The sequence below is a fragment of the Emydura macquarii genome, unplaced genomic scaffold (assembly GCF_026122565.2).
Source record: "Emydura macquarii macquarii isolate MOO-44397 ecotype Brisbane River unplaced genomic scaffold, CSIRO-AGI_Emac_v2 contig_2584, whole genome shotgun sequence".
NCBI classification, from domain to species: domain Eukaryota; kingdom Metazoa; phylum Chordata; order Testudines; family Chelidae; genus Emydura; species Emydura macquarii.
The window spans coordinates 41,536-56,830 of record NW_027132721.1 but is presented as its reverse complement, the minus strand read 5'-3'; the positions used below and the strand labels follow the sequence as shown (position 1 = coordinate 56,830).

Below are 15,295 nucleotides of genomic sequence, written 5' to 3'. Positions count from 1 at the left end.
GACTAACCAACGAACAGCCTCTGTCTATGGCAGGGGACCCGCCTCAGCCCACCCAGTACCAGATCCACCAGCTGCTGGAAGGGAGCCGGGGCCCCCCAGCCCAAAAGGCAGGACAGGCACTCCAAGCGTCCCAGCGGGGGGGAAATGCCGATTGGAGCCGGGCTTCTCAGTCCAAAGGCAGCTGCCAATACCCCTCCCAGCCTGGCCAGGATCTCACCCGGTCTAGGCAGGGGGCACGTGTCAGGCACTGGGGCAGCACAGAGCTCGCTGCGATCCACACAGGGTCTGCCGGGGAGGAAGCAAAACCCCAGGCGTCTGCAGCGTCACTCGGCCCCACAGTGTGATCCTTGTGCCGACGCGCTGGATCTGGGTTTGGACTCATGGTGGTGGAGGCTGCCCCCCCATGAACAGCTTCCCCAATCCAGCGCCAACCTGAGTCGGGGTCTGTGCAGCACCTGGCACAAAGAGTCCCCTGATGTCAGTTGAGGCAGTCTGGTTGGTGCCTGGCGCAGTGGAAGGGGGGTTTAATTTCAGTCGGGGGTATGTGCCCCACCCAGCACAGCAGGGACCCCAGTCTGATCGGGGGCCCTAGACACCGCTGTAACAGGAATAAATTATACAAGAACAAGGGGCCAGTCAGTGACGTTGAAGGCAGCCAGTGTAAAGCTGGCACAAGGAAAGCTGTGCTATTGGCCTGGGGAACTCACTGCCACAAGGTCTCACTGGCACACAGGGGGACTCACACAGGAACTGGAGGTTGATCAGGACAGGGAGTGTTTGCAGTGAGGGGGCCGTAGGAGTTTGGGACAAGCTCTGCTCCCACCTGTGTCAGGCCGGGAGCTGAACTCTAGTTACTGGGGTGAAACGTTCCCCCAGGGCAGGTTATCCCATCCCTGCAGGGTGCCTGCCCCGGGACAGCCTCCCCTGGAGCCGGCAGACAGGTTAGAGGACCCCGGGCTGAGGCGCTCTGGGGATCCCGCCCCTCGACGGGCTGTTCAGAGCAGATCCTGCCGTGGCCCAGGACCAAAGCTCAGCGCATGGCTGGGACCCAGGGTGTGGCAGGGGAGGCTCTTGTCCCTGCAGCTCAGGGCTGGCAGAGCCGGCTGGGCCCAAACCCTCGAGGGCCCAACTCAGAGGCGAGGCTGGGATTGTGGCTGGCCCTGCCCGGCTCCCTTGGCCATGGAGGGGTTTGGTCTGAGCGGGGCAAGCAGCCAAGGAGCCAAACCAGGCTGGATCGGAGCCAGTGCCCCCCAGAGGGGGATGGGCCCACGTCCCATCCCCCTCCTCCCCCACCCCCCCCCCCCCCGCAGCCAGCCAGTGGCCTGCTGTGGGGCAGGAATGGAGCTGGCGCCCCTTAGAGAGGAAAGTTCCCATTGCCCCTGAGCCAGCCGGTCCCCCCGCCCTGGGGCTGTCCAGACCTGGCTGGGATCGGGGCCGTGCTGCGCCGGGTGCTGCACAGACGCAGGGTCTCTGCCTGCAGGAGGTTACAGTCTGAGACGCCCAGACAAAGGTGGGTTCATCTGCCCCCTGCTACGCTGGGAACAGAGCCCCAGAGAGCGAGGGCGTCGCCCCACTGCACACAGCACGTTAGTGACAAAGGTGAGACCTGAACCCAGGAGTCCGGGCTCCCAGATCCCTGTGTCTTGGCCCCCGCTGGCTGTGCTGGGGCAGGCCGGGTGCTGTGGGAGGGCTGGTGGGGGGGGGGTGTCAGATATGGGAGCCAGCCCGGTGGGGTGGGACGGGAGGGTTTCCGGGAACTGATGCCCACCCCCAGGGTTTCCTGATTTCAGGCTTTGTACAAAAGTCCCCTTGAGTTGGAGGGTGAGTGAGCCTGCCGGGGGGGGGGAGGGGGGGGAAGAGGGGCTGGGGGAGCCGCTGCCCCCATCCCCCCGCCCCCTCACCCATAACTGCTGCTCCCAGGCCCAGCGCATCAACCTGCCCCAGCACAACCTGGCCAGGCCGGAATCTGCCGGAGACCGATGACGCTGCCCAGAGCCGCGCGCTGATTGGCCGGGATGGGGGTTATTTGAGTTCAAGGTGAAAAGGAAGCGACAGTGGACAAACCACATGTGCTGGGAAGGGGGGGCAGGTGGGGACGATGAGCTGGGTGGGGGAGGGTGAAGCGCTCTGTGCAGCTCGCGAGCTCAGCCCTGCCCCCAGCAAAAGTGGGTCCAGCCAAAGCGCTGCCCTCCCCTCCCCCACCTTGGCTCTCTGGTCTCCTGGGACCCACCCGGCACCAGCACGCTGCACATCTCCTGTGGGGGCAGATATCTGCAGTCATGACCCCCTGAACCTGGCTCTGGGTGCCGGCTTTCCAAAGCAGGCTCCAGCATGCAAGTCTAACCAGCGGTCCGGCTCCCCAGCTGGGCTGCCTGGCACTGGGCTGAATTTATACTCCCAGCACCCTCGGCCAGTTCTTTTAAAACTCTTGGGTGTAAATTACCAGGAACAGTGGATTTAAAAGGGTCTGATTTTTAGCTGAGGCTGCCTCTCCTTCACCTTCGTTAGAGATGCTAAATGTTCTGTTCCTGCCACAGCATCATCAGGGATGGACACAGCCGCCCACGTCACTCCAAACACTGACAGGAATAGCGAGGGGACGGTTCTGCCTTTGCTGCGTCACTAGTTACAATTTCACCAGCTGCGTCTAGCACTGGACCTGACTGAGGGGTATGTTTGTTCCTGAGGTGTCTTCTTATTGTCCTTAGCACTATTGGCCTGTGAACCCTTTCACTTCCCTTATCAGTAACCTACATTTTTACTTGTCATGTATATTCTTTGCCCCTTTTCCCAGCTTTTGTACTCACCGTGCTTTGCTCTCCATTCAGCTATTTGCATGGTCCAGCCACACACTCAGTGTCCGAAAAAGCCTTTGTTAAGCCAATGCCTCCACCCTACCGTGGGACGTCCAAGCGTGGACTCCTGTGCGCGTGCAGAAGCCGGCGGGGCTTCCAACAATGCATGGGCTGCTTGTGCGGATCCAGTCTCAGGGTCGTGGCTGGGTTTGGAAAGCAACGTGCTCCCACTGGCTCAGTGCCCAGTGCCCAGGCAACCGCCCTGTTAAAAATGTGCCCCTTATTTCTAGTGCGAGTTCATCTCTCATCCGCGCCCAGACGCTGGCTCTCCTGCTGCCTTGTCAGGGAGATTAAAGAGCCCTGTGCGCTCAGAAATCTGCTCCCCGCCTGGGTACAAACCGCACAGAACAGGTTCCTTCGGGATTTGCAGACCTTGCATCGTCTTTGTGGCTCCTCTCTGAACCCCGCCAGCGTTTCAGGGTCCGCTCTGCCGGGCAGACCCCAGACCAGGACAGAGCAGCAGGTGAGGGTCTCACCAGGGCGTGTGCAGAGGTGACACCATCTCCCTGCGCCCGCTCGATGTTCCCCTGTTCGTACAGTCCAGGATCACATTCACCAGCTTAGCCACAGCAGCGCCGGGAGCTCACGTCAGCTGGCGACTACCATGACTGCCAAGGGCATCACAGAGTCACGGCGTCCCAGGGTTCAGCTCCCCCCCCCCCCCCCCCCCCCCCCCGCAGCCCCTTGTGGGGCCGACATCCCCGGTGCCTGGGTGCACAGCCCTGCACGGGGCTGTATTAACACGTTTGAATGGGCCCAGCGCAGTGCAGACTCAGCCGGCCGTGTGTAACTGACCTGTCCTGCCATGACCCGCCCCCCCCCCGGCTCAGTGTCCCCTGCAGACGCGCCCGGCCCGGGGTTTACAGCGTCTCTCGGCTCACTGAGCTATTGACTAGCCTGGGCCAGGGGCCAGGCCCTGAGACCCCCCTGGAAACAGCCCCACTGGAGCAGCGTGCCCAGCCCGGCCCTGGGGAACTGCTCCAGCTGGGAGCCCAGGGCCTGTGTCTGGAGCTGGACAAAGGGAACCGTTATTGGTGGCTCTGAGCATCCAACCCCTGCTGGCCGGGAGCCGGGTGTGGGTGGGGCCGGGTCTCCCAGCATGTGCCGATGGAGGGTGCGGGGAAGTGCTGGGCTGGAGGCTCAGGGCCATGTTCTGGGGGTGGCAGGGAGTATCTGCCCTTCACGTCACAGTGACCCCAGCCTGTGGGCATCCTGCAGCACCAAGACAGGACAGCGTCTCTCTGCAGCTGCTCCGCCTGCGGGGTCAGTCCCAGGGGTGCCTGGCCCATCAGCGCTGCCCGTCTGCCGGGCGCCTGCCATTGGATGATCTCAAAGTGCTTCATGGACCATCCCTCAGCCCCAGAGCTCCCCCCCAACCCCACCCAGGAGGAGAACAGCCACATTGCACACAAGGGAGACTGAGGCACAGGAAGGTGATTCACCTGGAGCATGCAGCGAGTCAGAGTCCCCCACCCCTGCTCTCACCCACTAGCCCCCACAGCCCTGCCCCCCAGCACTGGGACAGAACCCAGGAGTCCTGGCTCCCTTCCTTAACCCTTACACCAAACCCCCTTAACACCTGTTCTGCTCAGCAGCCCCTGCAGGGAGGGCTGCCGTGTGCTCGGCGCAGATTGGCCAGGTTTAAATAACGATCGAAACCTCAGAAACGTCCCAAAAATGCCCCTTTATTGCTGAGAAAAAAGCTGCAGAGCGAGATGGGGAGGCAGGGCTGTGGCTATCGCAGTTACGGGGCCAGGATCCCCACCCAGGCACAGCAGCCGGCACCGACGGGAGCAGAGTGGGGACGCTGGGGGCAGAGCTGGGGCGCGAGCGGGTCTCAGGAAGGCACCTGGCATCGGCCCCGCCCCTCGGTTACCTGGAAGGCAAAGCGGCGTCAGTTACCAGGGCCTGGGCCCCAATGCGAGTCTGGCAGGGATCAGGGCCGTTCCCCAGCGCCCCCAGGGAGCCTCCCATGGACACCGGGTGCGGGGGGCCCAGGGGCTGTGGCTGGCTGGGGGGCACAGTGGGTGGGGGGGTCTCCCCCAGGAGGTGCTGGTGCGTCCCAGAGGCTGGGGGTGCAGCTGGTGCCCTCCCTGGCTCGCGGCTACTCACAAGGGGCCCCGAGGGTTGCGGGCGGCGTTCATCTTCATCCCCTTGATGATGAGGATGGTGCCGGCGACGATGCCGATGAGGCCCACGGCCAGGCCCAGGGCGCACACCAGGGTCTCTGTGGTCTCGGGGAGGGGGGTGGGCACCTGGGGCTCTGCAGGGGGGAGAGAGAGAGACAGGCCTGGAGTGAGGGGGGCTGTTCCCACCCTCCCCTCCCAGAGCCGGGATGGAACCCAGGCGTCCTGGCTCCCGGCCCTGTGCCCCGCGGGGTGCCCGGGCGCCCGGCCTTACCCCAGTGCTTCAGGAAGGGCTGGGCCAGCCCCACGTGCTGCACCCGGCAGTCGTAGAACTCGTCCTGCCGCGGGATGAAGGGCAGGTAGGAGAACTTGCGGAAGGCGTTGTCCTGGCGGGGGTAGAAGTCGGTCTCGGAGACACCCCCCGTCACCTCCTGCCCGTTCTTCAGCCACGTCACGCTGAGCACGGGCGGGAAGAACTTGTCCACGAAGCAGATCAGGACGTTGGGCTCGCCCAGCTCCACGGGGTCTTCGGGGAACACGGTCACCTCGGGGGGCACTGGGGAGACAGGGGTTAGGGGTGCCATCGCCTGCCCCGAGCCAGCCCAGCCCTGCTGCTCACGCCCAGCTCAGGGGTCTCCCCCAGGGCTGGGGGGCGTCACCGGGGCCGGCCGAGCTCCCTGCCCTGACGTCTCCTGGAGCACAAGGTGCAGGGCAGAGAACCCTTCACAGGCAGGGCCTGGTGTGGGACAGGAGCAACGAACAGCCCTTGGCAAAGGAGCTGCCCTGGGCCCCCAGCCTGGGAGGGTGTGAACTGTCTGGGGCTGGGAGGGGATCTGAGTGGGGACGCGCTGTGCCTAGGTGCCAGGTACTGGGCCTGTGTGAGGAGGCTGGAGGGAAGGGCTTGGGAGGGATGCCTGGCAGGGGAGGTGCCCCTGTCCTGTGCGGTACCGTTCTGGGCCCGCGTGTGGTTGGACCTCTTGATCAGGATCTCCAGGTTGTTCTTGCCCGTAGCCGCGTTGCCCAGAGCGAACTGTGCATCGAAGCTGGAGAACTCGCCAAATTTGGGCAGGCGCCAGACCGTCTCCTTCTTCTCCAGGTCCACGTAGAACATCTCATCCTGGTCGAACCCCTGGATGAACTCCCCGGACTCCTGCTGGGACTGGGCCGTGCGCTGGTAGAACTCTGCCTGGAAGAGCACGTGCTCCACTGCGAGGAGACGGGTGTCAGCAGCAGCCCCCAACACCTCTCGGGTCAGGGTCACCCAGTGCTTCTCTGAAGGCTGCACCCCCCCCAACCTTGACATTGGTGCAGTACATGGGTATGAGGGGAAGCAGCTACAGGGAGCACAGAGACCCTGGCATGGTGCTGGGGCATGGGTGTCAGCACTGCCTGGGGGGTGGGGACAGCGCCCGCAGCAGGTTTCCCATGCAAGCAGTGGCCAGGGCTACACCCGCTTAGCTAGTGGGGACAGGACCCACATCCAGAGCGGCTCCAGGGAGGAGTGGGGGGGGGCAGGACATTTCGTTCCCGTCTATGCAGGGGGCTCGTTCCGTGTCCTGCCGTCCCATGACTGGCTCTGCTGCGATTTCAGTCCCTGCCCCTGACACTCACACCCCAGGCCCAGTCACCGGGACACCCGGGAACTCCCCAGCCAGACAGTAAAGCTGCCCTCGGGGGTCAGACACACTCCGGGAGGGGGAAGGGTCTGGCTCAGGGATGATGCAGAGATTCCCCAGGACCCAAGGGAGTTGGGTACCTACATCCTAGGGAGCCATTGGATGACCCCAGCCTCACCCAGCAGGACCTTCACTGAGTGATTGTAAAGAAGGGATTTTTCACCACTAACCAAGGAGAAAGTCTGCCCCACAGAGCCCACTCAAAGGTCTGAGTCCTGTGGGGACTGGGGACAAAGGGGACAGGCCGGGGAGTGGGGCCAGAGCCTCCCTGCTCTGCACAGATGTACTCACTGCTCAGCAGGATCTGGCACTCGAACAGCTCTTTAGGGAACCCTCCCCCAGCTCCCGTGATTGGCGCCCCTTGGGAGGGGTCAGCCGAGTTCCTGTGGGAAAGGGGGGCTGCACCTTTAGAACAGGGCTGTGTCGTACCCAAACCACACGCCATCCCTGCGATCCCTCTGCTGCCTCCAGGCCAGCCTCTGTCCTGCCTCTTCCCTGCCGTGGGGATGAGACACTCCTACCTGCAGCCTCCCCCATCCCAACCCCTCCCCTCTATGGGACAAGAGCCTCTTCCCTGCAGCCCTCACCTCGATCCAGCTCACCCTCCGACCCCGCCCTGCCTCATCACCTCCTCCCATTGTCCCCTCCCTGGAGGTGGGGGGATCCGGGCGCTCCAAGGGTGAAGCCCTCCCATCCCCTCTCCATCTGCGCCCGGGTCCATGTGTCATAGCCCCCGCCCCGCCCGTACCTGTCACTGCCCCGGTGCCCGGCAGGGCCAGCAGGGCGAGCAGGGCCAGCTGGGCCATGGGGACGCCCCGTCCTGTGCTCATCTCCTCTCTCTGAGCTCTGGGCTGGGTGTGGGGCCGGCAGCACTAGCAGGGCTGGGCGGGGGGCACATGTCACACCCTGGGGGGCAGAGCAGAGCTGGGGGGCAGCGCCCGGCATTGGCCCCAGGGGCCCAGCCCAGGGGCAGGCAGCCAATGGCAGAGATCCCTGCGCCGACCAGCCTGTTACCGGGCAGAGCAGCAGCCCAGGGCCGCGCAGGGAGGAGATGGACAGATTCAGAGCTGCCGGCTGTAGGATTGTGTCCAGTCCTGTGACAATTACGGGTTCCTTAAAGCCCCAGCGCCTGGAGTCACGTGCAGCTGGGCCGGTCTCAGCCGCCTCCTTAGAGACAAAGGGTGTGTCTGGCCCTCGGGCTGTGGAGAAAGCGTCCAACTGTAACCCCAGGGCTGGGCACCGAGTGGCTGGGAGAGCAGACGGCGAATGCACCGAGCCCAGGGCTAGTGTTTTACACAATCGCAGGTTAAAGCCACGCTCAGGATTTTTGGTGAGCCTGGCTCCTGCTTTCTGAACATCCGGGGTTGGCCATACTGCAAATTTCCGCTCCCGCGGCTGGGTCTGCACGGCTGGGCCCAGAGCGGTGCAGCTCCCCCGGCAACCCAGTGTGCACACAGCACTGCCAGGAGGGGTTTATCCAGGGTGGGGACAGCACCTCCCCGCAGAGCTCGCCCCGGCCACAGACACCCTGTTCTGCAGCACGGCTGTGTGGACACGGGGGGCTTAGCCGGCCCAGCTCTGCACTGGGGGGTCACGCCCCTGCCCCACGGAGTTCTGCTGAGATAAGCATCAAGTGTAGACCATGGATGGGGTTTGGGGGATTATCCAGGTGAGACCAGGACAGGGGGTCTTTCGCCTCTGTTGCTAGTGACCAAAATCCCTCCCCGTGTGTGGTCTTCTGGGCCCTCTGTGGGGTGCGCTGGTCTGGGCCCCCGGCCCAAACCCAGCCTCCCACAATGCACCAACTCACCCCCTCCATCTAATGCCCTACATCTTCACACTGCGCCCATCAGGAGGGGCTGGGGGCCCAGCAGTTTGGGTGCTGGCCCAGGACCCAGGAGCCCTGCATTCACTTCCTGACTTGGCCCCAGAGTCTGTGTGACCCTGGGCCACTCACTGAATTCTCGGGGCCTCCCGGCCCAGCTAGGCCATGGGGATAATGGCCCTGCCCCGCCCCACGGGGAGCTGGGGGTGAACGCTCGCTCTGGGCCCTGCGAGGCGAGGGAGAAGTGTGGGAACCAGCCCTGCCCGGGCCGGCTCTGCCTGGCGACTGATGACGCCGCCCAGACCCGACGCTCATTGGTCCGTGGGCTGGGGGGGGCCCAATCCCGGCCATGGGGCTGGCGCGGGCAGCGGGGCAGAGACGTTCCCAGGCGGGGGGTCCCGGCACTGCCCAGATCGGTCCGTGCCGAGCAGCGATGGGGCCGGGTCGGAGCCTGGGGGCCGGGAGCCGCTGGGCTGGGGCTCTGCTCGTGACCCTGACGGTGCTGAGAACGCGCCTGGCTCATTGCACGGAGCCCGAAGGTGAGCAGAGACCCCGCGCCCGGGGAGCCCCGCCCTGCGCAGGGGCTGGGTGTGTGTGGGGGGGGTCGGACCCCACATGGCCCGGGGAGCCCCGCCCTGCGTCACCTTGTGTGCCGCCCGTCAATACCCCCCTCATTCTCTGCCCCGCGTCTCCCCGTCTGTGCTCGCTGTTACTGTCACTCCATGGCTGCAGTCCGGTTGGCAGAGCTGGGCGGCGGGGGGGGGGGGGGGGGGGGGGCTGGGTGCGCGCTCACTGGCTCTGACCCCGCCGGGACTGGTACCGGGGCTGCCAGTGCTAGGGATAGGGGCTGGTTTAACGGGGGAGCCCAGATACCGCTGCCGAGGAGACACCGGGCCGGGCTCCGGCTTCCTTCCCCGTCCCGTCCCCGTGCCCCTGCCCCCTCTCTTCGGCCCGTGTGCCCCCCTCAATCCCGCATCCACCTGCCCCTTTCGCCCGTGCTGTCCCCGCTCCCCTCCCCGGCCCAGGGAACAGGGTGCAGCACACGGGGAGGAACCGGCGCCTCGGCGCTAGGACCCAGGAGACGGCTCAGCACCATCCCCCTCCGGCCCGGGACTCTCTTGCGGGGGGAGGCGCATGTCCCCCAACTTCGCCCGTGGTCCCCGCTCCCGCCCGCCGGGCTCCTCGTGGTCCGGGAGAGGGGCGGAGCTCTGGCTGTTCTTTCTCCCCCCCCGCGGCGCGTCCCTGAGCCGAGCCACGCTGCCCCGCAGGGCGGTTCGTGTATCAGTGGAAGTCCGACTGTTATTTCACCAACGGCACCGAGCGGGTCCGGCTGCTGGGCCGGCACATCTACGACCGGCAGCAGATCGCGCACTTCGACAGCGACATCGGTCTGTTCGTGGCGGACACGGAGCTGGGCCGGCCCGACGTGGAGTACTGGAACAACGACCCGGCCGAGCTGGCGCGGTTCCGGGGCGAGGCGAACCGGTTCTGCCGGCACAACTACGGGGTGGACGCGCCTTTCACCGTGGAGCGCAGAGGTGAGCGCGGGGCGGGCGGAGCCGGACGCTCTGGGTCCCCCCGTTATCCACGGTCCCGCCCGGGCCAGACATGGGGGGGCGGGCCGCGCAGCTCCTGGCTGGGAGGTCAGCGGGGGGGAAGGGCGGTGTCAGGACACGGGGTAACTGGCGGGGCGGGGCGAAGGCAGCAGGAGCGGGCGGGGTCACACGGGGGCGGGGTCACCCAGTGGAAGGAGGTGGGGCAGCAGCTCTGGCAGTGGGAGAGCGCGTCCTCCCCTCCCCGCCCGCCAGGCAGCCCCCCAGGTCTCAGTGCCCCACCCGTCCAGGGGGAGCAGAGCCCCAGACTCGAGTTAGTCTCGAGGCACTGACCCTCCCCTGGTCCCAGCCCCCAGAGGGGTTCAGGCTCCCCACTGCCCCCCACTAAGACCCCAGGGCAGGCGGCTCCTCCAGCTGCTAGCCCCCCTTCGTGGGCTGTGCAGGGCCAGGTCATGAGGCAGAACTTTCCACCCCATCCCAACCCTGCCCTTGCCCCCCAGGATCTCCCTGACTGGAGGGTGGTAACAGCCCCTGGTCCATGGGCTAAGACCCCGTCTCCCTGGGCCCAGGGGTCACACAGTCCCTATCTCTGTCCACATGCGGGTGATGGGACATGACTCCCCTCAGGGCCCTTTCGGCCCAAACCTGCCCAGGTCAATGAGGGGCAGGAGAGATCCAGCCTGTGGTGGGGGAGAGCAGAGGGAGCCCAGTACCTTTACCTGGGTCAGGGGGGTCACCTGTTCTCCCTGAGCCCCCCTCAGTCTCTTGCCTCTTCCCCCTCTCTCTCTCCCTCCCCCAGTTCAGCCCAAGGTGAAAGTTTCCCCCACCAAATCGGGGTCCCAGCCCCACGCCCACCTGCTGGTTTGCTCCGTGACGGGGTTTTACCCCGGGGGGATCCAGATCAAGTGGCTGAAGAACGGGCAGGAGCAGACGGCCGGGGTGGTGTCCACGGAGCTGCTCCAGAACGGAGACTGGACCTTCCAGATCCTGGTGATGCTGGAGATGAGCCCCCGGCGCGGGGACGTCTACGCCTGCCAGGTGCAGCACGTCAGCCTGCCCGAGCCCCTCACCGTGCGCTGGGGTAAGAGCTCTGAGCGGGGGCCATCCCTGAGCCGCAGGGGCACCCCTCGCTGTGGGGAGCACTCGGGGGATGGGCTGGGTCAGAGCCGGTCCCCACGGCTGGGGCAGAGACCAGGGACGTGACCCCCCTGCACAGCGGCGATGGGCCCTGCAGCTGGGGGGGTCTCTGAGTGGAGCTGGGACAGAAGGGGACGGGGAGCCGGGACAGGATCTGCTGAGACGGACCAAACACCTCTGCCAAGGGACCCCACAAGAGCCTCTGCTCCTTCCTCCACTGGCTGCTCCTCACCCAGCCCCGGCCAGGCAGAGTCTCCTCCCCCCGGCTTGGCCTGGGCAGCAGCCAGCAGAGCCCTGAGTGCACAGGAGTGTCTCTGCTGTCAGGGCCACGCCGCAGCCCCCTCACAGTCCCAGCCAGGGAGAGCCACGGCAGGAAACATTCAGTCCCAGCCGCCGTGGGGCGCTGTGCACCCAGTTATGGGGCTGGCACACGTGCAGTGCAGCTGGCATGTGGGACTCTGTGGGGTTGGAGCACGCTCAGTGCAGATGGGATCTGCCGGACTCTGACAATCTCCGCTGAGCGTGTGCAAAGCCAGACTCGGGGCAGGTCACGGGGCTGGGGCTGGACGGATATTGACGTGTGGTGAGTCCCTGGCCCAGGGCGGCCGACCTGCTCCACGTCACGGCAGCGCTGGAGCTCCACGGTGGCTGTGAGAACTTTGTAACATGGCAAAACCCAGCGTCACCCACATTCCCCGGCCTCGCGCTGAGAAACGGCTGGAACTTGTAGCCAGTCAGACGCCGCACGGTGCATCTCAGCCCAACCCCTCTGGGCAGGAGCGCTGGTATTGCTGGTGTGTGTCACCCTGGGGCCTGGCATCCCTGGCCCTGGAGCAGCCCCCGGTGCTCTGCCCCCACCCCCGTGCCTCGGCCGGTCGGAAATCCCACTGCTAACCCCAGGAGACTTACCGCTAGGAAACACCCTGACCTGCAGCCGAAATCTGCCTGTCCTCAGATCCGCTCCGTGCTCCCTTGTCCTCAGCTGAATCATTCCTGCCCCTGCTTGGCTCTGCCCAGCCCAGGACGTGGGGACAGGCCCAGGCTAGCTCCTGCTGGCAGCGGGCAGGATCTCACACCTCACACCCAGGGCCTGAGCCGGTCTCTGCCGCTCACAGACCAGGAGCAGCCCTGGCCTGGGGCAGATTGTCCCAGCGCTGCCCCTGGGCTCTGCCCTCGCTCTGCCCCAGCCGGCAGTGGGCACTGGGGCGGCCGGGAGCCTGGGCTGGAGGCCCCTCGGCTCTGACCCGGCTGCCCGGCCCGGCCCTGTTTTCCCAGAGGCGCAGTCTGACGCCGCCCGGAGCAAGATGCTGACGGGGGTCGGGGGCTTCGTGCTGGGCCTGATCTTCCTGGCGCCGGGACTGGCCATCTACCTGCGGAACAAGAAAGGTGAGGGGGGGCAGGGCACTGAGGTTTCTCTAGGGGGATGTGGAACAAGGGAGAGTTCTGGAGAATCTGGGCCTGGCTGCAGGGTCCCCCGCCCCCCAGCATGGGGCTGGGTCAGACCCTCCAACCCCCCTAGGGGCAGGGACAGAGCAGGGGGCCATGGGGACATCTCAGTGCGGGGCCCTGGGCCAGGCTGGGAGCTCCCACTTTCCCCTCCCCGACTGAGGCCCCGGGTTGGGACAGAGACCCCGACCCCTCGCAGTGCAGGGAGCTGCCCCTGCCCGGGGCTCAGAGCGTTTCCAATCCCTCCCCCGGGCAGGGATCCTGGGTCAGGAATATACAATAATAACGGGTGCGGGGGAGAGGGGGTGGTGAGGCTGGAAGGGGCTGGGTTCCCAGTGAGAGATGGTCTGTGCCATGGGGTAGGGACTGAAACTTTGACACCCCCCACCAGGACCCGGCTCCCCCGGCCCAGGCTTTGACCAGGTTTCTCTTTGTTTTTCAGGGCATCCCCTTCCCCAACCTGCAGGTAATTTCAATCTCACTCCCCTCATTAACACCCCCTCCCACTGACCACAGGCTGCCTGGGGTGCCCGTGGGGCGACTGCTTCTGCCCCTCAGCCCATGTCACCCGCCCGGCTCAGGCCCAGGGCAGCTGGGCAGTGGGGTGTTTGCACCGCGGAGGAGGCTCCGGCTCCCTCGGTTCCCGTTCAGGCCGATCCCCGAGCTGCTGCGGGGCAGAGGGTCCTGAGTCCCGCAGAGCATTGCCCGGCCTGCGGCTGCCGGTCAGAGTCACTGTGGACGCCCGGGGGCCCGGCAGAGAAAATCCCCCCGTCCGTCCTGCTAGCCCCATGGGCAGGGGGTGACTTTTCTCCCTCTCCCTGCAGGGCTCCTGAGTTAGACCCTGGGCGTCGGACCCCGGCCGGCAGGAGTTTCCCGCCCGTCTCTCCCAGCGCCTGGCCCGGCCTGGAGAAAGCAGAACCTGGGCTGGACCCTCCCCATCACCGTCTGCTCCCCGCGCTCTGCCTGGCTCCATCCTGCGCTGCCCCCGCCTGGGACCCGTCCCTGCCCCTCACTCCCAGCAGGGCCCCAGGGTGACTCTGTCATGCTGTCTGGGGTGGCTCATGAATGTGAGTCGCACCCTCAGGGCAGCTGAGTCCTACACTGCGATTTCACCAATGGATCCGGTGTAAACGCTGCAGGCCCTGTAACAACCTCACCGCGGAGTCACTGACAGCCCCGGGCCGATCTGTCTGACCACCCAGGCAAGCCTCCCTTTGTAATCAATCGTCCCTTCCACCAAAAATCAGACCGATATTCGGGTTCCTCCCAGCCCCAAACGACCCGTCACTTACCCCAGCTCACTGGCACCTCAGCTCACAGCACAGACGCCGCTTGTACCAATCCTGCAATAACCGAAGTAAAGATCCATTAACTGAGAAAAAGAAACGTGGAGTTATTTACAAGGTTAAAGCAGGTAACACACATGCACACGCATGCCTGCACACGCACGCGCACGCACCCGCATGCATGCACACACACAAACACACACACACACAGTGCGTTACACTCCTGGGCTGCAGAAGGTCACAGAAGCTCCTACCAGAATCAAACGTTGCGTGTCCTGCAGGGCTGGACCAGGCACAGCCCAGGGATCTGTAACTCATGCTCAGTAATTCCTGCCCCGCAGTGTCCAGGTCAGATCCCGCCTTGGCAGGGATTTTTTATTCCCTTCCTCCCCGAGTGTCAGTGGCTGGGAGCAGCTCCTGCATGTCTGCTCCTGCCGCGTGTGGGGAGCCATCAACAAAGTCTCTGTCCTCTGCTGTCCCCCCGGCTCACCCGGTGCCTAGGGCTGGGCTGTACGCACACGCTGCAGCAGCGCAGCTGTTTCATGCAGCACGGCTGGTGGAGACGCTCCGTGCCCATGGGAGAAAGAACAGACCAGCAGCCCTGGGGGAGGGGATGCCCCAGACACACGGTGGTGGGGCCATTTGGCAGCTGGAGAGATCGGGGCCGTTGTGCTGGGCAGGGGCTGGATCTGACTGGCTGGAGGGGGCAGGAGCCCACTGGGTGTCTCTGAGGTGGGGGTGACTCCTGGGGGAGCTGCAGGTTTGTTCCCAGGCTGGACGGGCTCCTTCCCCAGGGGTGGGGAGAGCAGGGAGGGGGCACAGGGAGCCCCTCAGAGGGGGATCCCCAAATCCCTTTCCCAGGGGAGAGGCAGATGCAGCAGGAGGGACGCTCCTGTCCCTAGTCCAGGCTGCAGCGAGCGGTCTGATACCCCCAGCACTGGGGGCTGAGCAACGGGGCAGGGGAGCAGCTCAGGGGCAGCACGTACAGTGGGGGCAGTTATTACCCAGCATTCCAGCTCCTTCCCCTCAGGGAGACCCAGCTCCTCACCCCCAAAGGCCCAGAGATTCACTCCCCAGCCACGTGAGAGCCCGTCCCCAGCAGAGTCCCAGACCCGGCTCAGGGGGTTGGCTGGGAGGTCCAGCATCTGCCGGCAGTTGCCAGTTGAGACGAAGTGGGAATTTTCTGTAATGTTTTATGAGTCCTGTGTGTGCCTCAGTTTCCCCGTATGCTGCATGGTTACCCGGCGGGGTGGAAAGGGGCTGTTTGCTCTCAGGGTAGACTGAGAGACAAGGTGTGGGTGTCGCCGGCTGTCTGGGCCATGGGCCCCAGAGCAATGGAGCAGCTGGGAAGACAGTGGCAAATCCAGTCACAGGACAGTGACACCAAGCAG

General features: G+C 65.3%; 2 protein-coding genes across 3 annotated transcripts; one reads left to right on the top strand and one right to left on the bottom strand.

Annotated features, from left to right (window-relative positions):
• Positions 1-4,529: 4,529 nt before the first annotated feature.
• On the bottom strand, positions 4,530-7,543 carry LOC137163482 (HLA class II histocompatibility antigen, DR alpha chain-like). 2 transcript variants are annotated; one of them, XM_067563734.1, is made up of 5 exons: positions 7,406-7,543; positions 5,930-6,187; positions 5,256-5,537; positions 4,968-5,118; positions 4,530-4,731 (listed from the first exon to the last, which is right to left on the bottom strand). In XM_067563734.1, the coding sequence occupies exons 1-5, from the start codon at positions 7,485-7,487 to the stop codon at positions 4,728-4,730; spliced, it is 777 nt and encodes a 258-aa protein (XP_067419835.1). In that variant the 5' UTR covers positions 7,488-7,543; the 3' UTR covers positions 4,530-4,727. The 2 variants fall into 2 exon arrangements, with proteins under 2 accessions (XP_067419835.1, XP_067419836.1); XM_067563735.1 differs by lacking the exon at positions 4,530-4,731 and having other exon boundaries at positions 4,964-5,118.
• Positions 7,544-8,862: 1,319 nt separating this feature from the next.
• Positions 8,863-13,456, top strand: LOC137163480 (HLA class II histocompatibility antigen, DR beta 4 chain-like). Its single transcript, XM_067563731.1, has 5 exons — positions 8,863-9,021; positions 9,751-10,020; positions 10,835-11,116; positions 12,448-12,558; positions 13,443-13,456. Exons 1-5 carry the CDS (start codon positions 8,916-8,918, stop codon positions 13,454-13,456), a joined length of 783 nt encoding a protein of 260 aa, XP_067419832.1. The 5' UTR covers positions 8,863-8,915.
• Positions 13,457-15,295: the final 1,839 nt, after the last annotated feature.

Coding starts and splice junctions, on each gene's coding strand:
- LOC137163480 (XM_067563731.1), top strand. CDS start 8,916: ATGGGGCCGGGTCGGAGCCTGGGGGCCGGGAGCCGCTGGGCTGGGGCT. Junction 9,022..9,750: donor TCATTGCACGGAGCCCGAAG/GTGAGCAGAGAC, acceptor GCTGCCCCGCAG/GGCGGTTCGTGTATCAGTGG. Junction 11,117..12,447: donor GCCCCTCACCGTGCGCTGGG/GTAAGAGCTCTG, acceptor CTGTTTTCCCAG/AGGCGCAGTCTGACGCCGCC.
- LOC137163482 (XM_067563734.1), bottom strand. CDS start 7,487: ATGAGCACAGGACGGGGCGTCCCCATGGCCCAGCTGGCCCTGCTCGCC. Junction 6,188..7,405: donor GGGCACCGGGGCAGTGACAG/GTACGGGCGGGG, acceptor GTCTCCTCGCAG/TGGAGCACGTGCTCTTCCAG. Junction 5,119..5,255: donor GCCCTTCCTGAAGCACTGGG/GTAAGGCCGGGC, acceptor TCCCCCCTGCAG/AGCCCCAGGTGCCCACCCCC.